Source organism: Rhinolophus sinicus, linkage group LG10 (assembly GCF_036562045.2).
Source record: "Rhinolophus sinicus isolate RSC01 linkage group LG10, ASM3656204v1, whole genome shotgun sequence".
NCBI classification, from domain to species: domain Eukaryota; kingdom Metazoa; phylum Chordata; class Mammalia; order Chiroptera; family Rhinolophidae; genus Rhinolophus; species Rhinolophus sinicus.
In genome coordinates, this window is record NC_133759.1 from 81,531,367 (window position 1) to 81,556,840 (window position 25,474).

The window sequence follows — 25,474 nt, forward strand, 5'->3', positions numbered from 1 at the left end:
CTTTCTCCTGAAAGGCTGATCTCAACACAGCAGACTTTGTGATCTCTTTCAAATATAAGTCAGATCATATTACTCCTCTACTCAAAACATCCCTGTGGATCCTTTTTTTTTTTTTTTTTGCACTGAAAGAAAAAGCCAAATCTTCACAATGGCTTGCAAGGCCCAACATGATTTGGCACCCATTGCCTCTCTAACCTCAGCTCATTCCACTCCAGGCATGTGGGCCTTTTTGCTGTTTCCAGAACTTGCCAGGCATGCTTCCACCTTAGGTCGAACTCCCTCTGTCCGAAATTCTTTTCCCCAAGATATCCATATGTCTCCTCCTTCATTACTTTGTAAATTGGGTCTGTCATAACCATCCTATTTAAAATTGCAATCCCCCCACACTCACTTTATCCCTTTCTATTCTTTATTTCTTTTCATAGTATTTACCAATTCTAAACGCTGCTCAATTTACATATGTATTATGCATATTCTATATTATTGGTCTCTCCCCTCTAGAAAGTAAATTCCATAAGGGCAGAGATTTTTTTGTTTTGTTTTGTTTTGGTTAATATTCCAAGCACTTGGAAGAAGGCCTGATACAGGGGAGGAACGCAAATATTGTTGAATGAATGAATAAGCCCAGTATAATGCCTCGCATGTAATAGGAGCCTACCAAATATCTTATAAGCGTGTGAATGGATAAATGAATGGTTTATCTATCACTAGCTGTGAGTCTCCCATGGGCAGAGATGTAACTTATTTACTTTGTGGCCTCAGTACCCAGGATAGTAATAGAGATTCAATAAATGTTGGTTGAATAAAAGGAAAAAACAAAACAAAACTGAAAATGAGTGAGGTAGACTGGAAATGCGAGGTACCAGCATTCTACGGTTCATATTCTAAGTATCCCATCTCCTCTATGGCCATTCCAAGCTTGGAGCTTTTCATTTCGGGATCTTGCAGGATGTAATTCTCAATAACTAGAATGAAATGGTCAGGTAAACATGATGGAGGATGGGACACCTTACTGAAGATGGGCTTCCCTGCAGGGTCTAGCTAAGGCTTCCCCAACAGACCACACAGGTAGGGTTTCCAGGTGGGCTCACAGTGAGTCCATAAGTAACAGATGCAAACCAGGTTCCCATAAGCTTTAGATCCCATGTCAGGCTTCTGGGCCCCAAATTCTGATAACCTGGAAACTGGAAAATCAAGTTACTTCAACAAACACATCCCTTGTGTTTCTTCTTTCAGGGCTTCACATCTCAATAGGTAAGGCTGGCTGTGGCTCAGATATCTTTGCAGCCCATCATTCATTTCTAACACTGGGGGCAGGGGACTGAAATGGCTTCTTATGCAGCAGTTGTGGGACAGGCTGCTCCTACCTGACACACCTTCAAGTCAGGAAGGAAGCAGCCTTCCTGATGCCAGAGCCCTGCTTGCAACTGGAGAGCATATAGGCTGTCACCTGTAAGAGAGGCAAGTGGGGTGGTGCAGAGGGAGAGCTCGTGCCAATCTGGAAGTCAGGCAGGAGGAGTTGGAACTCTGTTACTATATCATCCTATGACCTTGGGCAAGTGATTTCATTTCCTCATGTTTAAAACTAAAATTTCAGGGAGCATTTGAGATCTTGCTCCCCAGCATATGTTATCAGTTTGGTTCAAATAAACTCTTACAAAAATAAAAATGAAAATTTAAACCAGATAATCTATGTGGTGCTCATAAAATTGAACTATTATTGATTTCTCTAACTTGACAGTTTGGGAAGATAGCATTGCCTGCATACTCCTCCCCACAAACTCACCTTAACCCCTTTCTCCCCAGCTCAGCTGTCATTCATTCATAAAAATAAACAATCCTGGTACGAACTATGTGCCAGGCATTGTGCTAGAATGGGGTATATAGAGGTGAATATGACAGACACGGTCTCTGCCCCCAAGAGCTATGGTCTAGCAGAGCTATGGACATTTGACACCCAACATCACACAATTTTGCACTACATGAATAAGTGCTCCAGAGACACGGAAGTCACAGCGGCACTATGTTGCAGTTGTAGCATACCTATGGCCTAGTCCAGAGTTTCCTGAAAGAAGTAACATCTGAGCTAAGCTCAGGACAGATAAGAATGAACTAGGTAAGAAGGAAGGGCATTTCAGAGACAAGAAAGAACACATACAAATGCCCTGAGTGTGAGTCAGATTTGCCAAGGCCAGTGTGGCCCTAGCACAGAGTGAGGAGAAGAGGGGAGGAGATGACAGAGGGCCTTATAGGCCACGAGAGGGATATGGTCTTAATATATGTTAAAGTTGATGAAGGGATGGGAGCAGAGGAGGGGTGGCAGAGTGAAACGTGATCGGATGTGTGTTTTTAAAAGCTCACTATGAGAAGAATAAACTCGAAGGGTCACAGTCGACATGAAAAGGCCAGTAATGAACTATTATAGCAAAGTAGGTGAAAGATGATCAGTCTTTGACACAGGTGATGTCAGTGGTAAAAAGATAAATTCAAGAAAGAGTTAGGAGGTAAACAGAAGCTGTTTGTGTGTTGAGGGGGGGGTGGCGGCGGGCAGGTAAGGAAGAAGAAAGTACCAAAGTACAAACTAAGTGGTTAAATCAGGGAAGACTGTTCGAGGACCAAGTTTGGAAAAGGGGTGATATTACGAGTTCAGTTTGGGACATGTTGAGTTGGAGATAGTTGTGAGATATCAAGTAGAGAAGATGAATAAGAAGGTAAGTATAAAAATCTGGAGCTCAAAGTTCTCCAACTAAAGGACCGAAGACATGAATTTGAGAGTATTCATAGACCCAGTAACTGAAGCCATGAAAAGTGCATACAGAGAGAATGCAGGAAAAACAAGAGAACTTAGGAGGGAGACGTGAAGAAAATCCATGTTTAAAAATTGAGTAGAGAGGAAAGAGCTGAAAAAACAGCAAATGTGAAGGACTGACTAGAGAGGTAGGAGGAAAACTAAGGGAGTGACATAATGGCCGCCAAGGGAACAACACATTTCAAGTTAGGTTTAGCTCATAGTATCACAATGCTGAGAGATAAAATACGATGGGAAACGGAACATATCCGTTAGGTTTAGGAACGTGGAGTTCAGTTAGAGCAGTTTTGATGGAGTGAGAAACGAGTGTGAAGGGAGAGGTCGTGAAATAGAGACAAGGTGCTTAGACTGTTCTTTCAAGTTTGGCTGTGAATATAGAGAAAGACTAGTGGTCATTTAAGGCGGGAGAGACTTGAGTATGTTATAAAATGGATAGAAAGGATTCAGCAGAGATGAAGACAGAGAAGGGACAGTTGAGTGAAAAAGACTCCTGAGAAGGTGGGAAGGGATGGAGTGAATACAGGGCAGAGCTGGAGGATTGGCCTGAGGCAATTAGGGACAGGCTCTCTGTCATCAGAAGGGAAGAGGAGAGAATGAGGGCGTAGGAAGGTCAGTTTATACTTGTCCCTCCAAACACACAAAGTCATAAGGTCAGCTCTGCGAATGTTTTCCAGAGAAAACCTCAAAATCTACAGGCCTGTGTGTTCTTGGTAAGCAAAGCAGATCCAAGGAAGCAAACAACCTCTGTGAGCCCCATCTTGACACTTTATACAAATGACATTCCCTCCTCTGCACCACTCCTGAGTCAGGACAAGGCCAAATGGGAGCTGCTTCAAGCCCAGTTGTCCACAGGTGATGCGACAGGATCTCTGGGAGATGGCCCAGGTGTAACCAGGTCAAATCTGGGGAAATGCCTGAAAGCAGCAATAGAGTAGAAGAGAAGTCACAAAGTGCCAGCCTGCAGATGATAGATCAGATGGGTGTGTTAGGAGGGAAAAAGGCCGACTCCTTCTCACAGTAATTTTGGAAGAGAGCAGAGGCTGCCTAGCTGTCAACAGACTAAGCTTTTATTTTACATACGATAGTCCACAGTGAGGTGGTGCCTCCCAGGTCACTGCCCAGGCACCTGACCTATAGCTCACCTAAGGCTGGAATCTGGGGCAGTTTCTCCAGTTCACTGTCTCATAGCCATGACTGTGACTTTAGGACCAGAATTCAATCAGCATCTCCTAGGCTAATGTGCAGAAACAGCACTAAGACACAAAGATTTATGAGGACAAGTACTTGGCAAGGTCACAGAAAACGGAAGACCAAAACACAGGGGCCAAAACACAAATCCCAGGTCAGCACTTAACCCCTGCACATCCAAAACAACACCTCCCCCCCATCCAGGTCCTGCTCCCCCAATTTGCTCTCTTTCCAACCCTTTGAGGCACTCCTCCCATGGACTACAGAGAAGACACTCATTTACAGTGCCAGTTCTTCTAACAAAAGCTCACTCCCGGGGGGAAATCAGCAGAAAAGCTTAATTCCAAATGAAGAACTGCAGGAGGAGCCTATTTAGAATGCTGCCTCCTAGGTCTCTGTAGCCCAAAGTCCCCAAAGCTTTGGGGAAGACAGAAAGAGAACAAAAGGCAGGGAACCACGAGGAGGTGATAACTGACACTTAGCAGGCTGCCTCTATATAATAAGCAAATGACATAATAGAAATAAACACAGCTTTGAGGAGAGGTGCGGCAAGCACTGCCCTGGCAGGCCCAGGGGCTCCAGGGAGTCACGCTGGGCTAGAAACCCGGTTATTTCTAGGGCACCAAGCAGCATCTGACCTGAATCAGGAGGCTCTAGAAGCAGGGGCCAGAGGGCCAATTAGAGGCTACGAAACACAGCCCAGCTCCAGCCAGGGACCTTGATCACTGGCCTAGTCGCAGAGTTAGGCAGGGACAAAAACCACAGAATTGTTCAAAGAGCCCCATCCAGGGGCTCTTTGAATTGCTTGAGTCTCCACATTAGCCAGGAGGGGATGCGTGTGTAATCAGTAAGAGGAAGTAATCCCCTTATCACTTCTCTTTGTTTTTAGACTGGCTCTGCCTGGAAAACATGGGTTCAAAAGAACTCCATCACTGACAACTAGGGTGGCCAGCTTAGAAGTCACCTAATTGTTCTGAGGCTCAGGTTCTTAGATGTAACACTGGGAAGGGAAGGCCCACCTTCTGGGTTGTTATGAGAATCAAAGGAAGTAATATCTGTAAAAGTACATGCTCAATAAATGTTAGTGCCTCTTTCTTACCCTGCTCTATCTGAGGGTTTACACTCACAGCTACAAGTTCTTGGTCTACATGCCCCGTACTAGCAGCAGAGAACAAGAGGGGAGTGGCTCAGAAGTCTCCTCACCGTTCAACTCAAAAGGTAGAAAGTCCATACCCACATCATCCCTAGGAGATGAAACAACAAGAATTGGTATTAAGAATTTGCAATTGAATCTGAAGAGCTTTCAAAGGTAAAAGAAAACAAGAGCATTCCCTCCTCTGCACCTCTGCATCCTAAAGAGGAACTTCATGGAGAATGTACTGGTTGGCCTGTCACTTGGAGGCATTTATGTTAGGAGCTCACAGGACAGGAATGGGAGACCCAGCTCCTCAGCTCCTCACCTCCTAAAACCCCACGACCCAAGACAGTCAAACCCAGGGTAATATAAACTATCCATGCACCCAAATTACTCAGGAAGTAACAAAATTGTCATTTGAGTTTTTGTTTTTTGTTTTGTGTGTGTGTGTGTGTGTGTGTGTGTGTGTGTGTGTGTGTGTGTTTTAATTAACAGGCAGGGTATCAAGATCAGGACACACATGTTCAAGTCAAACTTGCGCTTCCAGAGATCTGTGCAATGAGAAAGAATGACCATGACACATGGCAAGATGCTCAAAGACAGACTGAATTCTACAATTACTGAGGCAGCAAAATGCCCCCATGGCATTTTAGCAATTCGTGTAGAAAAAGAAAGTTTGTGTCTGTGGCCCACCTGGCTCCAGGAAAAGAGTTAGCTGATTCCATTACACCTCTCCTGCCATCAATTGTAAGGCACAGCCAAATTTCAGAGATGTTAATGTACAGCGTTGGGGGAAGTGCATCACAGAACCAGTGACATAGGACTTCTATCTGTGTCTCGAATTCCCACTCTGTCGCCTTGCCCTTTGAGTCTTTGGCAGAGGGACTGTGAAGACGTTATGCAAAAGGCACTCTCAGGGCATTAATCTTTAAGAGTGAGCAAACTGGTTAGTAGTTGTAATAATAACAGCACACTCTGATACAGCACTGTGCAATCTCTCTAAGCACTTTCATAGACACTATTTCCTCTAAGCCTCACAGTATCCCTGTTGGCAAGAAAAACAAATATCACTAGCCCTGTTATTCGGTTAAGGAAACAGACTCGCAAAGGTCAGTTGTCCCAAGGTCACAGAGCTAGTAAGTGGCAAATTGGAGCTTAAACCGACATCTCTCTCTCCTAGGACTGTGCTCTGTTTTATGAGACGGAGTCTGAGGGCAGGACCATTCCAGCATGTCCACTGAAGAAGCCCATGAGTAATGCCTGACCTCTGTTTTTTTAAGTTCCGTCTTTACTCAACACTGTTTTCCTAAGAATGATCCTTAAAGGCCTAAGGAGGTATGGAATACTAGAATGGACCACGCTTTTGTTGTCCTCTGGAAGTCACTGCCTATGACCTCCAAGGGAGTAATCTCAACCACTTACGTTTCATACCACATGGTATGAAATATCACCTGAAATGTCACCTCTGTACCCATAAAGTAAGCATGACCTCATAATTTGCTAATTCCTTCTTGAGTCCAGACAGGAGGGTCCTGAGGATTCCTGTCAGCATCTACTTAAGGAAAAAGGACAATGAGAACTTCCTTTATCTCAGGTGGGAGTCCCCTAAAGAGCAAAGGTAGAGAGTCAGAAATGGTCTCCCAGTCTAGGAGAGGAACAACTACATCCCACAAGCACACAGACCTTCTTTTAGGAAACATTTTGGGCTCCTCTCAAAGTAAGAATAGCCTCCTACATACCCACATGCATGAAAACAAATGGGCCTCAGCTCTTCTCTTCCTATAGTCTTGCTTCCAAGAGTCCTCTGCTCTCCCAGCACCAGCTACCCCCTCCTCATTAGGCCATGGACTTGCAATTCTATATCTCCAGTCTGCTCCTCTCCTTAGGCCCCAGCCCTCTACTCAGGGAGCCCCAGCCTTTTCTCTTACTGCTTTGCCAACTCATGCTTTATGTGGCAGCCTAACCACCTCCCATCCTAGTTCAGGTCAAAATTTTACTAGGTGCTGTGTAGTGTGCTGGTCCCAAAATATGTTTTGAACTTTCTTTCTTCCATGATTTTATTCAAGCTTTTATCTCTACCAAGAATGACCCTGCCCCTCCTACCAACTACCAAAGTCCAACTCAACCCATCTTTCAAGGTCTATCTGTAATTCTATTTCCTTCTCCTTGGAGTCTTTTTTAATATCTCTAACTAGGTATGTACTTGTCCTCCCCTTTCCTTCTTTATGTGCTATCCTCTTTTACAGCATAAAGCTTAGTACCCTTAGCCACTATTTGACCATCTGCCATTCCCTCACTAGAACTTTACAAACGCTTTGGTGGTATATCCACGTCGTATTCATTTTCACATTTCCTACAAAGAGTCCTGCACAAAGGGAGCACCCAACAAATGTTTGATCTCCTACTGTCTACTGTATTTTCTACTCTCAGCAACAGGAGGGAGACTTGTATAAACTGCCTGGGTTCAGAATCCTGGCTCTGCCATTTAGTTATAGCTTCATGACCGTGGGCAAATTATTTAACTTCTCCATGCTTGTGTTTTCCCCATTGTAACAAAGAGGATAACGGTATTTATTTCATATGGTTATTATAAGAACTAAGCGAGTTAACATTCATAAAGTGATTAGTACAGTGCCAAGTACATTATAAGTGTCATAAAAGTATTTATTAAGTAAAGAAAATCATTGCCAAACTCATCATTTTCTCCCTTAAAATTACTTTTCCTCACAACTTTTCCAGTTTTGCTAAATGGCACTATTATTTTTCCCAGCTTTCCAAGATCAAATCTTGACTCCTTTCTCTCATCATGCCTGTGGCCCAGCTCATCACCAAGTTCCACAGATTTTAAAAAGAAACCATGTAGTTTACCTGACTCTTTCCCTAGTTTCCATGGCTTCAAGGACTTTATGACTCCCTCCTTGATCTCTCGAACCTGTATCTCCCCCCAACTCCAGTCCACTCTGAATTGTGTGCAGAAAGTATTTGCAAACATTCTTCTCTTTATATCATATCCTTGCACAAGTACCATGGTGCCGTATCACCCCCAGAACCCAGTCCAAACTCCTTTGCCTCTATCTGGAGACCCTTTTTAATCTGGTCCTGCCCTACGTTCCTAATCTGATCTCCCTTATATCTCTACCCCAACCATCCTAATCTCCTCAAGGTCCTGTAAAGACATCCTGCTCGTCTCTACTCTGCTCATATTGTACTTTTGGCCTAAGAGACTGTCCCTAATCCTCCTAAATCCCCCAAACCTATTCATCCCTTAAGATTTACCTCCAGTCCTAACTCTGTCCTGGAAAATTTCAGCCCTAATTGATCTTCTCTAGCTCTGAATTCTATAGTCTATTTTCCCTTTTTGCAATTATTATATGCCCTTTGCTTTATGGTGCTTGCTACTGATTCACATTAATCTGATATCCCAACTAGACTGTAAACCTCTCAAGAGCAAGATATATGACTCCTAGAACTCCTTGTGCCCTTCAAAGAGAAGAACAATAAGAGAGCTAAAATAAACGTATTTATTAGCCAATATTCGATGATGAACTTGCCTCTCCCTTTCTTTGGGAGGCAGGGAGTGGATGAAAACGGGACTGCACACCCATCTAGCTGATCCTATATGCTGTGTTCACAGATGGTGTGGCAACCCTACCTGGGGGATTAGCTATAGCCAAAAAGCCTGCTCTCTCTGTTGACAAACGTCAACAATCACTGTAATCTAGGCTGCCATATGGTTCACCCAGCCCTGTAGCAAAATCAGTTTCTCAGGGATATGGAGAGACCAAGCAGGCCAACTCTCCAATCTATGGAATGGAGGGAGGTCACCTTGAGCTAGCCCTACCGAAAACAGCAAGGCACAGAGTCTTCAAGGACAAGCCAAAGGTCAAGCAGATACAAAACCTACGTCTCCTGAGGCTCCTCTCAACTGAATCTAGTGACATGGGCCCAACAATCCCCTTCTCTCAAGACTCTTGAGACTTCCCTAGAGGAATCCACAGCTGGACAAGGGCAGAGAGAGGTTACACTGCGCTCACTGTCTGGACAGGGCTGCCCAAAGGCATAGTTTAATTTCTGTTTGCATAGCATCTGGTCCTGAGGGCCATTAACAGAGTAAAACAATTTTGTCACTTCCTAATTTAGGAGGGATACTCCCCGTTTTTTGATCAACTATTCATCATCTTCCCTATTCTCCCTCCTTATGGATTTCAAAGGCAGGAAGAGGTCAGGCTTCCATCATCTTCCTAAATTGCCCCAAACCCTCCCATCCAATTATCACAATCATAGACTCAAGGAATCTGCTCGGGTTTGATACTCAGCATGGACTACAGAGGAAGTCCAGCCTCATGAAAACAATTCAGCATTCCAGACATCCAGATTGTCCCTCAGCCCAGGGTTTTGCTAAAAATTTCACAGAAAAGCTATAAACCCATGCAGGCTCTATTCTGATGCCATGCCACTTACCTAATTGGCTGAAACACTCTCTCCACCCCAGTTCTCACAGCTGAGGAAGAAACTACCATTTATCAGTTAGAAACAAAATCCAGGATGTAAGTACAGCCTGAATAAGATCATACAGAAAGCAGTGGGTAGAGACTGGACCCAGGGAGGTTGATTTCCAGGAAGGATTCTCATCATTTAAAAACAACAACAATAAAACCTAACAAGCTTGAACAGTCTCCTCGTCCTTAGCTAAGGACACAGCCAGACTCTCCTCCTGGCCACCTAAAAGAAGCTCCTGTCATTTCTACCTGCCTGATTCAGATTGTAATTCTGCCGTTCACTTGCCATCCATCACCCAGGATACATCCTAAGGCCCTAATATCTCCCATTTCTCTGTGGCTAAGTAGAAAGCTCTGAGTATCAAGAGGACCCTGGATAAATCATTTGTGACAAATAGGGCTTCTCTTCACTTAGACTATTTTGAATGAGCTCTCGTGGCTATGCTCCTTGGGTACAGCACATATACGTACTGTAGAGTCACATTGGAGAAGAAATCACTTCTTCACTCCTTTTTTCCTCAACTAAGATTTGTTGAGCTCCTATTACATTCCAAGTACCACGAAGGTGATAGGGATACAGTGATATACAAAACAGCCAAATTCTCCTGTGCCCGAATAATCTTTTCAAGGTGCTTCCCATAGAGGCTAATAAAACACACACTCCATTCCACACATCAGAGATTTGCTTTTGATTATTATAGACCAGCAACGATGATAGTAAAGAGTACAGTGCAGCTCAGTGAAAACCAATCCCCCATTTTCATCTAATGTGGCTGCCTCAATTTACCACTTTGATATCTCTACCAACATATTACATACCTCCCATATCAATCTCCTCCCATGAACCAGGTGCTTATTCCCAATTGCCAGTTTTATTCCAAAGTAAAATTCATTCTCTTTTCAAGTCACCAAGCAGTTGTTAGCCATCTAAGTTATGTAAGGCACAAATAAAATAAAATAACACAAAATAATAAAATAAAAAACATCCTTTGCTCCAGAGTTCCGTCTTTCATTCAAGAAGCTCAGTCCGGAGGACCATACTCACATACCCTCCTTCTCCCTCTGATTATGCTAAATAATAGAATAGACCATTATGATTACGGACGAGCTGTGAACTGCTACAGAAACATAGGGAATGCCATGATTCATTAGGACTGAAAGGATTGGAAAAAGCTTTTAGGAGAAGTGGGATCTGAGCTGAGCCTTGAAGGGTGAGGCGGCTAGTGACTGAGAAGGAAAGGAAAACATACCAAGCCAAGGAAACAGAATGCACAGAAGCACTATGGAAGAAAAATGTAAAATGTGTTTCAGTTTTTCAAAATAGTACGTTTTGGCTATAGCAAAAAGTGTGGAAGAGTGGTGGGCTAAGGGCTTCAAGGCAGGTAGGGGTCAGATTGTGGAAGGTCTTGCATGCCATGTGAAGGAGTTTTCACTCTATTCTATAGATAATAAGCTGTTGAAGATTTCTGGATTGGGGAGAGATAATTACTTTGTTCTAGAAAGCTAATTCCAGCACAAGACTATATAGATGGAAGAGAGGAGAGACTCTGAAAAAGAGGGAATTCCATTCAGCAGTCTAGGTGAGATTTAAATACCCAACTTAAATCTCATTCATAAGAGCATCATGAATGAAAAGAATTGGATTGAAGAGATTTTGCTGTAGCAAAAACTGTCATGACCTGACAATTTACTATATACAGTGGATGAAGACAAGGAAGGTACCAAAGATGATTTTGAGGTTTCTAATGGCTAGGAAGATGAGATGAATGTTATCTAAGATGGACATCCTAGACAGAATAGAATACGATAAGGGGAAGATAATGAGCTCAGTTTGAGACACTTTGGATTATATCCTGTGTTAAAACCTCAGAAAGATCAAAAGCAATGCCTCAAAGAATCTTTGAGACCCACAAAAGGCCCTCTAAGGATCCTCAGGAGGTGCCTCCCACGTCCTTCCCAGTAAGTACTAGGGACTCCTCTAAGCTGAAGGATGTCCCACAGCAGCCTCACAGGGAGCTCAGGGTAGAGAAGAGCTTATTTTCATAAGATTTGAGGGTGTGGCTTTTGTCTAAGGTAGTAAACCCTGATAAGATTCATAGGCAAACCACACATGTTTGAAAAGAAGTATACTAGCAGGAACACAGGGACAAGCGGTACAAAATGAAAAGATGTCTTTGGACCCCCAAACCTCTGCAAGTAGGAGGCAGGCTGAGTGTAATGTATGTAGTTTTTATTTTCTGTGTGTTATGATGTTTTGATACCTTAAAAAACCCTTTCTGGCTGGGGAGAGACTGCCGCTTGGGCTAGCCAATTCTTAGAAATAGCAAAGGACTCAGCCAGAAGCATGCCTTTGATAAGCAAACTAACCAATCTAGAGCCTTCCCCTCTCTACTCTGCCCCTTAATCATCCCAGGACCAGGTATGCGAACACTAGAGACTACCTCTATAGTTTAGAGCCCACTAAAATTATTCAAATTAGCCAATCCTAATTTGTTACCCTGCCCTGCCTTGTCTGCCACAAGGAAACCCCAATAAAAATTCTGACCTAATGTTTTCCCTTCTTTTCCATCTTCTGCCACCTGACCACAACCTGGCACTTCTGTGACCCCATGTGGCATACAGTGAACCCCTCTGTAGGACCCGTGAGTATAGTAAACTTGGCTTTTTTGTTCCTCTCCTGTATCTCCTCGTGTGGCCACACCTGACTAACCATCACTTGAAAGAACACAGAACACTGAGAAAACTACTTAGCTGCAAACACAGGCTACATTTTATGGAAAAGGAAGGATAATTCAGAAGGCAAAAGCAGGAGCCCATATGGTAGAACCAAGAACAGTGGAGAATCCTAGGCAATAGGACTGAGCCTGTTCACGTGCCAGGCTGGTTTTCAGAACTGCTATGGACTAGTGACCGTTCACTCCCCTCTTTCTAAATGGGCACATCTACCCCAGATAGAAGACTAAGGAGACATGACAACTAAATACGATATGAGATTCTAGATTGGATCCTGGACTAACAAAAGACCATTAGTATGACAATCGGCAAAATTTAAATAAGGTCTATAGATTAATTTAGTAATGTTGCATCAATACTATTGACTTCCTGATTTGCATCATTTTACATGGCTGTATAATTTGGGGAACCTGGGAGAAGGGGATTCTTTGTACTATTTTTGCAACTGTCTTATAAGTCTGAAATTATTTCAAAATTTAAAGCAAAGAAAATAAAATCATTTTTAAATATTTAAGTATTACCAATTTTTTTAAAAAGGGGCATCTATAGCAGTTATGTTATGTCTATTCCCGCATTAAGTGGGGGCAGATAACTTGTTTCTTTTGTTCACTTCTTCAGGTCAAGAGGAACTGCACTTGAGTTGTTCTATTCAGGGCCTCATGTGTACCTGCACCTAATTTAGATGAGGAGACCCTGGCTCCTGCATCTGAACCAGCCCTAACAGATGAGACTTTTTTGAGGAAGGGGGATCTTGGGTGAGGATGAGTGTATCTTTCATGTGTGAGGACTATAAATAATTTGAGACCAGAGGGCAGACTGCAATGGTTTCAAAACATGTTCTTTGACCATCTTTCTACCAAGAGGTGAAGTCTAATTCTGCTCCCCTTGAGCCTGGTTAGGCCTCGGTAACTCTCTTCTAACAAACAGAACATGGTGGAAGTGATGCTAGTGACTTGTGAGGTTAGAACACAAAGACAAAACAGCTTTGACTTGGCCCTCTCCTGGGATGGACGATGCCACCATGCTGTGACGAAAACCAGGCAAGGTCTCAGAGGAGAACCAGTCAGCATCAACTGCTATCAGAGAAGAAAATTTAAAATGACCCAGTCTGACTGCTCATCTGTCACCTGACTAAAACTATACATGAAAGATACTAAACCTCCTAGCTGAGCCCAGTCAATCCCTGGAATTGTGAGAGATAATAACTAATAATTGTTGCTTTTGAAGCCACTATATTTGGGGGTGCTTTGTTATGCAGCCATAGATAACTGAAACGGTCTGCCATAGGTAGTTGGGCTCTGGGACACGGAAAGATTAAGGGAATTTCCCCAAATTCCCACAGCTAGTCAGGAACAGAGTCAGGATTTTAATAAGAGAATCCAAAGCCATTCTCTTTCCACCAACAATAGACATGACAATAGTAACTGCAGCTCGTCTGCATTGAATGTTTTCTGCAAGCAGGCACTGTTCTAAGCACTTTACATGGAATGACTCACTGAATCCTTATCACAGTGCTATGAGGTAGGTATTATTAATAGCCCCATTTTATAGCTGGGGCACAAAGAGGTGATTTAATTTGTGCAAGGTTATAGAGCTAGTAAGCCAAAGAGCCAAGATTCATCCTTCAAAGTTGGCTCCAGAGCATGCAGCCTTAAGCACTCTGTTATGTATAGTTGAAACTTCAAAACAGATTACATAAATTGAGAAGAGAACCAAGGACAGCCCCTTAGGGACTGTACCCTTTACAAGGTAGGCAAAAAGAAGAAGAGCCAGTGATGGAGTAATCTGTGAAGGAAGGGGGAGGGGAAAGAACCAAACACTACATCTGTAGCATTACTGGAGGAACCCATGGCAGGATCCACAAACTAGCTTCAATCTTGAAGGGTAACCAGGGCAACTGCAAACCAGCCATGAGACCCACGGTTTCAGTAACAAACTCTTATGAGGAAAGTAATCTTTGAACCATAGAATGGAGAGTAATGTCCTCTGGATTCCCCCCTGAGTCATGTGGACAGAGCAGCACTGCTGCCCTTTTTTATTCTGCCTCTTACAATGACAAGACTCATCTCTACCCTGGAATGATTAGACTCATATTTAACTTCAGAGATGAGAAAAGTAAACTCTTGTATTTACTTTAGAAAGAAATGGTTCATGACCTTGGCCCAATGAAAACCATCAAACCCACTAGAACTCTTTATCAACTTGACGTTTTCTTTTAGACATAGCTCCTTGCATTAAAGTTTCAAGTGACCCCTCACAGAACTAATCTATTAGGTTGGTGCAAAAGTACTTGCAGTTTTTGCACTTATTTTTAACCTTTTAAACCGCAATTACTTTTGCACTAACCTAATAGAACCAATGCCTTTAACTCTTACTCTGTACAACAAGCTCTGGCCCTACGGCAGACCATTCATCACAAGTCCTGAGGCTGTGATACCACCCAGGAGAAGCACGGAAACCACTTTGTGTGTGGGCAAAGGTAGCAGCTGAATAAAACCAGAAGAGGTGAAAACAGTGCTCGCAAGGGAACCAATCTCAGCTCTAGCTCCCATTTGCCCTCTCAGTTAGCTGAGTGACTACCACGCACAGTGGAAACCTACTCAGATAATTTACATAATGAGAAACAAAGGCAGCAAGCTCCCTCCCAATCTGGGGCCACCCATGTGCCTCCCTTCAGCTTACAAGTTAGATTCTTTCCCAGCAGTAAGGACTTTCTCTCAGAGGTGGTGATGTCTTGCTCTGCCCAGAGTACGACACTACCTGGCTACACATCCTAGGATCTTCTCAGTATAGGCCTGAATCACCTGGGTTGAGCCCCAGACGTACCATCTGAAACGGTACTTTTACTGTCAGTACTTGGCCATGATAATTTAATGTACACGTCACTAAGAGACCAGTGAATGTTACTAGCCTTTTTGGAGAAAGTATTCCCTTTCTCCAAAATGAGACCTGGAAGTATGGGAGAGACCTTCTTGAAAAAACCCGTTTTGTCCAAAAGAACCGTACCTGAGAGAAATTTAGCCAGATTTGTTGGATGTGCTTCCACTCTCATGGGTACCTATCCCAGGCCTTGTTCCTACCTTCCCACTAGGTCCCTCAGACCTGATGTCCAAGGAAGGGTTGGAAACTCGGTACTAGAAATTTCTGGAAACTTTTCTGGTTCTTGGGAATGGAGGCTGAGCGATGGCTTTTACATTGATGACAAAAGCAAGTATGACAGCAGGCCTAAGTAGGATGGTGGGAAGCGTGGTGGGATAAAGTGGGAGGGGTGGAGTACCACGTGAGAGGGTATCAGAAGTAAAACCCACATGAACAGACTATGAAAAGGAAACCAACTAAGAGTAAGCAGTCCGACAGGCTGCCTTTGGAAGCCCCAGTGTCCTTGGAAAGAAACTCTTCATTTGCGGGCCTTGGTTTTACTGTGTGACAGTTGGATCATGCCATGATCTTTCTTCCTTTTTTAAAAAAAACTATTCTTTTTATTATTTTTTACCCCCAAAATCCAATCAACCAATGACAATGCTGGGAAAGTTACACTGGTTGCAGCCCTGCTGTTTTTTTCTCACTCAGAGATAGATCATTAACCTAATCTACTTGTGCCATCCTGACTGATAAATAAACTCTCCCCTTTAAGCCATACAAAGTTACTCTGGAATAGAGTCATCCATTGGGCAGTGCTTGTGAAATTCATCGCTGGCCTGAGCAACTTGGTGGGGTACTCTACTGACATTATACTTATGGTCACAGGCACAAGTGGAAGGGACTCTGACTTGAGGAAGCTGAATGCCATAGTTTTCTGCAAGGTGACAACTAGTGATCCTTAGGAGCTCTTAGCTAGAAGGAAACTCCCTCTGGAGAGCCTCTAACCCCTACCCAATACTTCTGCTAAGCAGACATGGCAGAAAATGCCTCATTTCAAGGAAATGTTGAAAGAATGAAGATGCCAAAGGACAGACATGAAGAAAAATTGGGTTCCCACTCCCTACTCTTTTAGAAAAAAACAAAATGATCTAAGAACCAGTACTGGCCTCAGAAGTCCCCAAGCTGCCTACTAGGCAAAAAGGTACAACCACTCCTAATTTGTGAGCTCAGCTTACTACAGAAGACACCTGGTCATACCTCTTACCTCCTAAGCTATTCAGCTTGAAGCATGAACAAGCCAGAGTAACAGAGTCTAATTGGACATTCTAGTGAGAGACCAGAATGTGGAATATCCAAAAAGCTCATATAGCAAGTGAAATTGGAGAATTATGCAGAATGCCAACTAACAAAAAAACAGAAAGGAACATAAGCCAAAATATTGACATGCGTGAGGAAAACCACCTAGAGATAAAACTTGAAAAGAGAGACATACTTTCAAGAAAAGGAACATATTGGGCCGGCCCAGTGGCTCAGGTGGTTGGAGCGCTGTGCTCCTAATGCCGCCCTGGATCTGGGCTGCCGTGAGCAGCCGGAGGTCGGTGTGTGCACAGCGCAAGCACAGCATGTGCTGCCACGGGCTGCCGTGTGCTGCCATCGAGAGCTGCCGTGAGCTGCTGTGAGTGGCCGACCAACAACCGGTGACTGACTGCCTCAGCCGGGGGGAGCGCAATGCTCATAATACCAGCATGGGCCAGGGAGCTGTGTCCTACACAACTAGACTGAGAAACAATGGCTTGAACCAGAGTGGGGGGTAGGGGTGGGGGTGGAAGTGGGGTGGAAGAAGCAGAAAAAAGAAAAGAAAAGAAAAAAGAAAATAAACATACCATGGACTATCAAGAAAAAGAAAACTGAACTGAAACATAAATGAGAAGCAAAATTTTGCCCTTTAGCAAGCAAAATGTCTGAAGATGCTTTCCATGGTTGGTCTGTCCCTTAGCCTGGGCTGTCATGTGAGGAAACTTGAAACCTGTCTAGAACATAAGTGATCAGGAGAGAAAACCAAAGGGCTCACTCACTCCTTACTTTCTTGACAATATTTAATTACTGCCCCCAAAGATCTTACAATAAGCTGAAGGAGATAAGATGTTGACCCATCAAAACATAATTGATAGTGCATGGCGTTCAATGATAAGTGTCATATAAGTGATACAAGTCATAAATACTAAAACTTCAAGAATAAGAATAAAATGAGGAATACTTGCCCTTTTCTCTCTCTCATCCTGGTTATTTTGTGTACTACAAACACATCCCTCTGCTACTGAAAACACTGTTCTCTGCATGGAATTAATGTAATCAATTGATTTCATCTCTCTCTATCCCTAAACCACCCCCACCTCATCTATATCTTTCAGAATCCCATCTCAAACTAATTCTCCAAGAAACTTTCTTTAATCTTCTAACCAGATATAATCTTCCCTTTATGACTGTTCCCCTCCTCTCAAAAGCATTATGTTGGTATATCTTATGACATTCATCATATAATGGATTGAATGACTGTTCTATCTTTGTAATTTGTAGATTGTAAGCTCCTTGATGACAAGGGCCATGTCTGATGCAACATTCCTAAGGCACAGAGTACATATTCAAATATTTGTTGAAGCAAACATTTGAAAGATAGAATTGAAAGCTCCTTTAGTAATACAACTTTTGGGATACCAAAATGCATCACTGTCAAAATCAAATTAATGATGTCCTGACTTTCCCATGGGCTGGACCAGGTATTTAGCCGTGTGGTAACATTCCTCTCATTCAGTTTTAAGGAATGTTAGGTCAGCTTGGCTTCTGTTAGTTGGATCAAGATCAAGACCAAAACCAAGTAAAACATCCCAGCCTAAAGGACAAAGACAGATCCTCAGTCTGTATAAACAGATCAAGGAGGAAAAGAAGAGGGGGAAGCCAATGTCCTCAACACAGGGCAGGAAATCTGTGAAGGGAAAAGAGAACCATTTAGGATTCTGTTTCTGAAGAGAAAATAAAAAGTAAGCTGAACATCACATCTTGGGGAGGTCTATGTTGCTGGTAGAATACAGGAACCCTCTAGGATACCTATTCCCCAGGCCACTCTGGAAACGTCTGCAAGGGTAAATGGAATGTTAACCACCTCCAGCCCCACCCCAGGAGGCAAGCCACACAATCAGGTCCTACGCTGAGGCACAGAGAAGAGCTAACAGGCTCTGTCCCAGAGAAGGTCCCTGGAGAGACTATTTGGATTTCATTTCATGCACAAAGTGGGAAGAGAACATAACTGTAGAAAGAGCTCACACGCCACACTCGCCAGCAGCAACTAGCCAGAGAAGAAGGTGCCTTAAGTTAACCTTATTTCATAATTATGAAAAACATCACTGCTGATTAGCAGCAAATGACCTCAGTCGGTGTGAATCTGTCTTTTGACCCCAGATTGGTAAAAGCTGCCCAGTTCTAAGCCTGGGCACAGCCTGTCCTCTTTTGTGTCATCCTAATGCCTTTTAATCACCCTCCTGGTTTGCTTCAGTTCCGACAGCCTTCCGTGGGTCTCTAGCTCACTGAGATTTATCTGTGTGTGCTGTTGTTTTTAGAAGACTCTACTTCCATTTCAGATAAGATGGTCATTTGTTCATACTTGTCATAATTCAGCACTTCTACCAGTCAATTCATCTACTTTCCCCAGTTTTCTAGAGTTCCCTATGTGATCTTTTGAAATTCATAACCTGGATGTATTTCACGTACGAATTCCAATAAGTAAAGTGGGAGAAAAGGGTTAATTCACTAGAAACAGGTCCAAAATCCCCATTTCACATACATCCAACCAAACTCAAAATTGGGGGAGAAATTTCTTTAATGTTTGGTGTAGGTTACACTGACAACACATCGGACCTTGAAAAGAAAAACCCAAGAACAAGTTGTTGAAGACAGACATCACGGATGCTGACATCATCATTCGTTTTCCAAATCAATGTTCCAAATTGCCACATGCCACTGAGCCAGCAGGATTTAGAGGGTTAAGACTTCCCACTGTTTAGATTTGCATATTTGTTTTCCCCCTACTTATCCAAATGGCAGGTCCCTGATCCTCTGACATTTTATGTTCAAATCAGTTACCTTAAAGACTACTTCAAACTAGTATTTGAGTGGCTAATTCCCCCTGGAATTGTACCAGTTGTAGAGTTAGTTATATGGTCAAAATCAACCTCTTCCTCCGCAGTTGGGTCTTTGGCTTCTAAATGAAACTCAATGCAATCGTGCATTGTGGACTTTTCTTTTTCCATATGTGGAATCACGTAATTTCCCACTTGGATGCTATTGTGACATTAGCAATAGAGTGAAACAGTAGGAACTGCTGTATGAGCCGAGCTGCAGCCCCAAAGATCAGTGACAAACCTTTGGATCTCTCCTTTGAGTATCCCAATTAAGACTCACTCACAAAATTCGTTGTCATGGAAGAGTTCCTAATGGCAAAGTTTCTGAGAAGTAAGTTGGTATTTTCACTCCTGATCCTAGCGTTATGTTTGTGAGGTAGGGTACTGGTTAAGATCTTGGGTTAGGTTAAAAATTATATGTATTACTTAGGAAGAATTTACCATAAAATTAGCTTAATGGCAAAATTAATGTTCTCCATCTGTTAAGAAGAAATATATAAGGCTATTTTGAAAAACATTTTGCTTTTAGAGAAATACACATTTCAAGACTATGTTACTTTACAATTGCCTTAGAGCTGGGTAGCTGAGGACAGAGGTAAGAGGGAGACTTTTCACCTTATAGTCTTACGTACTTCCTGAATTTTGAGCCATATAAATTTTACATATTCAAAAATTTAAGTAAAATTTTATAAAGAAAAAAACTAATGACGTATTTGTTGTTAGGAAATAAATTTAAAATGTCCTCGATAATAAAATACGGTAAAAAGGATTGGGACCAAGAGGAAGTTAGTCACCTAGTTAGTTAATATCCCACTCTCTCTAGCTTCCAAACCATTTGTTAATTCAAACTGATTGTTGTTTAAACATGGGGTTGGGGGAGTGGTAATCTAGCTTCCAAAAAAGAGGGTCTTTCTTCTGTGGCAAGACCTTTATTCTCCACTGCTCAAATCCCATTAACACTAACCAGCACAATGATTAAGCACTTTGTGGTTAAGTACTCTAGTTGATAACGACTGCTTTGGAAGAAAGGTTCCCACAGCACAGGTAAAGGCTATCATCAAACTCAACTTTTGAGCATAGAACTTGGTGTCACAGATGCAGAATTAAGATTGTTTTAATATTAATCTGGAGGCTTGCTTTTTAAACTTCACTTGACTTCATCCATTCATTCAAAAGATACTTATGAGAATCTCACTATAAGCCAGGCAGGATATCAAACTGTGGGGGGCAGGAGAGTGAAGAGAAACAAGACCTGAAAGATAAGATATGGTTCCTGCCCCCAAGAATCACAGTCTGCAGAGGAAAGCAGCCACTGAAGGAAATAATGATATTATGGTGGTAATTCTACCCCTAAATCTATAACCAAGCCTTGTCCTCACCACTAGGACTGGTCAATTTCTAATCTAGTTTCACTTTCCCATCTTCAAGCTGCTGCACAGCTGGGTTTCCAGCTGGCTGGGGAAGAAAAGATTCTTTAAATAAACAGCATTTTAAAAATATGCAGTCGCTTTTGCTATACTGAATTTTGTGAACCACCTTCCTCTAATATGTGAATCTAGGTGCTAAATTAATTTAAAACAATCCTAAAGAATGTAAAAGTCCCCAGGTACATACCTTTTCCATCTTTAACAACGAAGTACACTCTACTTTGGAAGAAAACTTGCAATCAGAAAGTCCCGAAGGAAGAATGATTGTCCTTTTTTTAATACTATCTACTGTGTCTATTCAATAAGGAAACAGCTTAAAACCATGTATATAGGAAAGCAACAAGATAGGATGTGGTTATACCAAAATATATGCAACCATCATTAAAAAGGCAGGACTATTTGCAGAACAGGGTGCTTTTATAGCATTATACAGAGTTGCTAATCCCTGAACGTCCTTTCTAACAAATTTCCCTCTCCTTTCCACAGAAGGCACAGAAAATCCTTCCATGTGCAATTTTCAGAGAAATGCAAAGATTTTACTCAACCCTTGACCACCTGAGGTAGTCACTTTGGATGAATGATACACATTAGATCTATAAAGATGCCCCTCTGGCAGGTAGTGCTTTTCCAGGAGAACTTCACAGGCTTTAAGTCAACATTTCACAGTGGAGGTAAAATTAACCATTTATAAGGGTCTAGGATAACCCCTGTGTTGTTGCTACCGAGGCATGTGACAACTTTTAAGCACAATATATCCTCTGTATGGTAGGTGCATTGTCCCAAAATCCTGGCCCACCAAACACAACTTTCTAGATCATCTCCTAGGAACCAACACTGTTCAGACCCAAGACACACTCAGAGCTGAAACTGGCTAAACAAAGTAACAATTCAACCACAGTTGCTCAATAGAACAGCCATGATGACAGTTCCCAAGTGCCAGTTTCCCTATTTTGCAATGGGCAAATCTGCTTCAAGGAGAAAATGTTCCCAATGACCCTGTGGCCCAGAGGGCTTTCTTTAGAGATAGAAAAAGAAAACGAATTTGTTAGTTATTTCCTGCTGAACACAAGGAAGGTGTTGTGGTTAGTTAGGATGATTTTGTTTCCTTATTTAATAAGCCATTACCAGTGCATGTTTTCTTTAACCACACAGTAGAAAATAAGAAAATGCAGTTTATGCTCTTGTCATATGAGTATTATCACCAGTTTCACAAGTTTCTACTTACAAACATGTCCTTTAATTTCTGCTGCCCTTATATAACCCCCCAAACTGACACATGTCTATATGCTATTAATTCAAAACAAATATTTTTGCATTCCAAAATATTTACTTCCACACCAACCCTGCGCCTTGATCATTTGTGATGTGTGAGGGCCTTCTCTTTAGCAGTGATTGCAGTCCTAAATTTATCTTTTTGAGAGCTATACTACACATGCTATTTTAATCATATGAGATGACCATAACCTAGAAGCAGACTATATTTCTGATCCTTGAATCCTTCATGATCTTCACATTCAACTATTAAACTCTTAAATGCCCACTAAAGCAAACAAGGTATAATTGATGGAGGGGGAGGGGGGGGCTGGGAGCAGACAAGCCAATCAGTCAGTCTATGGAGTTATCTGACAATGACCATCGGGTCTCAATGGACCAGACTAGAGATTATGTGGCAGTGTGCTCTGTGCATATTCAGGAGCAACTCACCGAAATCCAGAACAGAAGCTGTCCTTGGACAAGGTTCAATAAATGTTTTTACTATCTATTTCCCACTGCATAATACAGTTCCAGTTACCCGAGGGATCTCAGATAAAATACTTAGCAGAATAAAAAATTAGAAATTCTTAACTGGTCTCAACTTGTCTTCATAAAACATTTCAGAGCATAAAACCAACATTACAGAGCAGTAAACAATATTCCTCAGAACAATGTCAGAGACGGAACCTGATATTATCACCAAATGTTTCCCCCTTGCTAAGCCACTGCCAGATTCTTCTGATTAAAGTCAAGTGAGCACAGTTGAACATAATGCCTAGATATACTCCCACCACTAAACTAAAATTTGTCTGTTGAAGGACAGGGGTGGTGGTGGTGGTAGTGTGGGGGAGGGAGTGAGGAAGCTTACAAAAGTCAAAGGCATTGATTTAAAGACAAGGCAGCCAAACTTCCTATGAGCTATTCCACATTGTTTGCTACTCAAAGCCTCTTACACTACCCAGAATCAGTAAACTGGGTAAACATACCAACATCTATGACTGTCTAGGACATCTATCACAGTTCAGTGATTACACAGGTCAGAGTCACACCACAAGCACCAAATTCAGCCTTAGTTGGGACAAAATGAAATCCCAATATGAATAAGCACAAGACAAGCTAACACTCCAGTATGAGAACAATTTGGTTTGAAATACCTTCCTGAGAAGTGAGTACTGGCTTCAGGGACAAGAAGAAAAAGCTCCTAAATTGACAATTCTTTGACTTTTGACCTGGGAGATCTGCTTTCCCAGCTGCACAGATCTATAGATTTCGGTGTTTTGTTCCTCATCACCTGCATTCCTGTGCAGCACCCAACATCATGAAGAGGAGAGATGCAGTCCACACATCCTGCCAGTAAGATGTCAGAGCTGAACTTACAGCATTCAGCAGAAGTTACTCTATTTCATCGTCATCACCATCACAGCCCTAGTAAGAGCTCCCAGAAACAGCCCAAAGAAGTGTCTGCTCCCTAGTCCTGGAGGTTAAGAGAAGGCTGTGCTACCCACTTAGCAGGCAATCACGACTGAGAAAATCACGATGGAGAAAAAACCTGAGCCACATGGAGGACGGAAAACAGTAGCAGAAAAAGTCCAACTCTGCCTGCGCCAGCGGTGTAGATGAGCAGAGCCGGGAGCCCAGGGGAGGAAAGAGGGGGCGGGGGCCATCATTCCCTAGGAGAACTTGTAAGTGGAGGCCTTCACAGCCTGGGAGTCTGCCCAGCTGCTCCTGCAGACCCTGCCAGCCTCGGCAAGGCAGGCCCGTGGGAGCAGAGCGGGCAAGGCCTCCGAGGGTCACTCCTGACTCACTGAGCCTCGGACCAGCACCACCCGGACCTCTCCGTTTTTCCTGCCGCTACTGGGCTATGATGGCAGCTTTCCAGCCCCACATGCCATATATCAGCCGCAGATTCCTGCTGGCACAAGCCAGCGCCTCCCCCCGCCCCCCACCCCTGGCACACTTTGAGCCTTATCCTCCTTCTCCCTAACCTCAGCCCCCTCACCCCCCCTTGCCAGGCGCCCTGCCCAGGGGCGGCCCCACCCCCCGCGCCCGAGCACCGCCAGGCCTGGCACCTGCAGCACCTCCCCGCCCCACCCCCATTCTCTACCACCTCGCCCCTCCCCCCTTTCTCCAGCGGACGGAGGGGGCGACTCACCGCAGTCAGTGCACAGGATCTTGCCCACCTCTTTCTTGAGGTTTTTGCCGTTAGTGTCGAGAGGGGCAAAGGCCGTCTTAAAGACTAAGGGCTGCTCCGTGGGCTCCAGGAAAAAGATGTAGCGCTGGTTCCTCTCGAGCGGCGCACAGGAACCCACGCTGATCACCTGCTCGCGCTGCAGCCCCCCGCTCCGGAGCGGCCACTTGTCCAGCACCTTCACCAGCGCCACCCGACCCGAGGCGGGCGGTTCGCGGGTGCTGTTGGAGCTGGAGCCGCCGGCCGGGGCCAGACCCTGTACCTTGCCCTCTACCACCACGGGTGCCTTGTACGCCTGGTCCTGCACTGACTTGAGGCTAGGCGAGTAGCAGGCAAGCGACACACCGAAGAGCAGCATGGAGAAGCCGGGGGCCGGGTCGCGCCTCATGCCGCCGGCGGCTGCGGCTCGCGAGCGGGCGGCGGCTCTCCGGGCTGCGGGGCTGCGGGGCTGCGGCTGTTGCGGCGGCCGCGGCTCTGGGGGCGCAGCGGGACGGGAGATGCTGCTGTGGCTGCTGCTGCTGCTCCTGCTGCTGCTGCTGCTGCTCTCGCTGCTGCTGCTGCTGCTGCTCCTCTCGCTGCTGCTGCTGCTGCTGTCGCTGTCGCTGCTGCACCGAGCCTTCTTCAGTGGCGGCGGCGGCAGCGCTGAGCAGCAAACCTGCCGCATCTGGCCAGGCCATTTGGGGGGCTCCGCCGCTCCGCCGCCGCCGCCTTGGGAGGGGAAACAGAGCCTGCTGGAAAACCGGAAACAGCGTAACGTTAGCGCCTCGTAGCCCTCCACCGGCAGCCTGGGGAGGTGGCCCAGCTAGGGCAGGGGGCAGGCGGCAAGCGGGCCGCGATGCGCAGCGCGGAGCCGCGCAGCGCTCCCACCCTGAGCGCCAGGACCTGGAGGAGGTTGCGGAGGATGGGACGCCCGCCCACTTGCTCTCTCGCGCCCCCTCTACCTCCGGACCGAGTGAGGAGCGCGGCTTCTGCAGGGGAAGCTTGGGACTGCACTGCTTTAGTGCCCAGCTTCAGGGCCCTCAGGGGCGCGGGAAGGATCGTGCTACCCTTTGCTCTGGGGATTTATCCGCAAGACAGTGGGGTAGTGCGTGAGAAGGGGGCGGAGTAAAGATAACGGAATCTGACACCGTCCGAAGAACATGGGAGTGGGACACAGGGCGTACCCCTGTCTGTGGCCACCGGTAGCACCCAGGGAGACTGCCAC

At 44.3% G+C, this 25,474-nt stretch overlaps 1 protein-coding gene across 7 annotated transcripts in view; it reads right to left on the reverse strand.

Moving 5' to 3' along the window:
• The window catches only part of NRG2 (neuregulin 2), a 176,127-nt gene extending 150,943 nt beyond the window's left edge, over window positions 1-25,184 (reverse strand). For 5 of the 7 annotated variants that reach the window (XM_074313629.1, XM_074313624.1, XM_074313627.1 and 2 more), the window contains exon 1: window positions 24,235-25,184. In XM_074313629.1, coding sequence (XP_074169730.1) covers window positions 24,235-24,934 — 700 coding nt within the window. In that variant the 5' untranslated portion in view covers window positions 24,935-25,184. The remainder of the gene's footprint in view (window positions 1-24,234) is intronic. The other 2 variants (XM_019740335.2, XM_074313628.1) reach the window with 1 other exon arrangement.
• Between the last annotated feature and the right edge of the window lie 290 nt (window positions 25,185-25,474).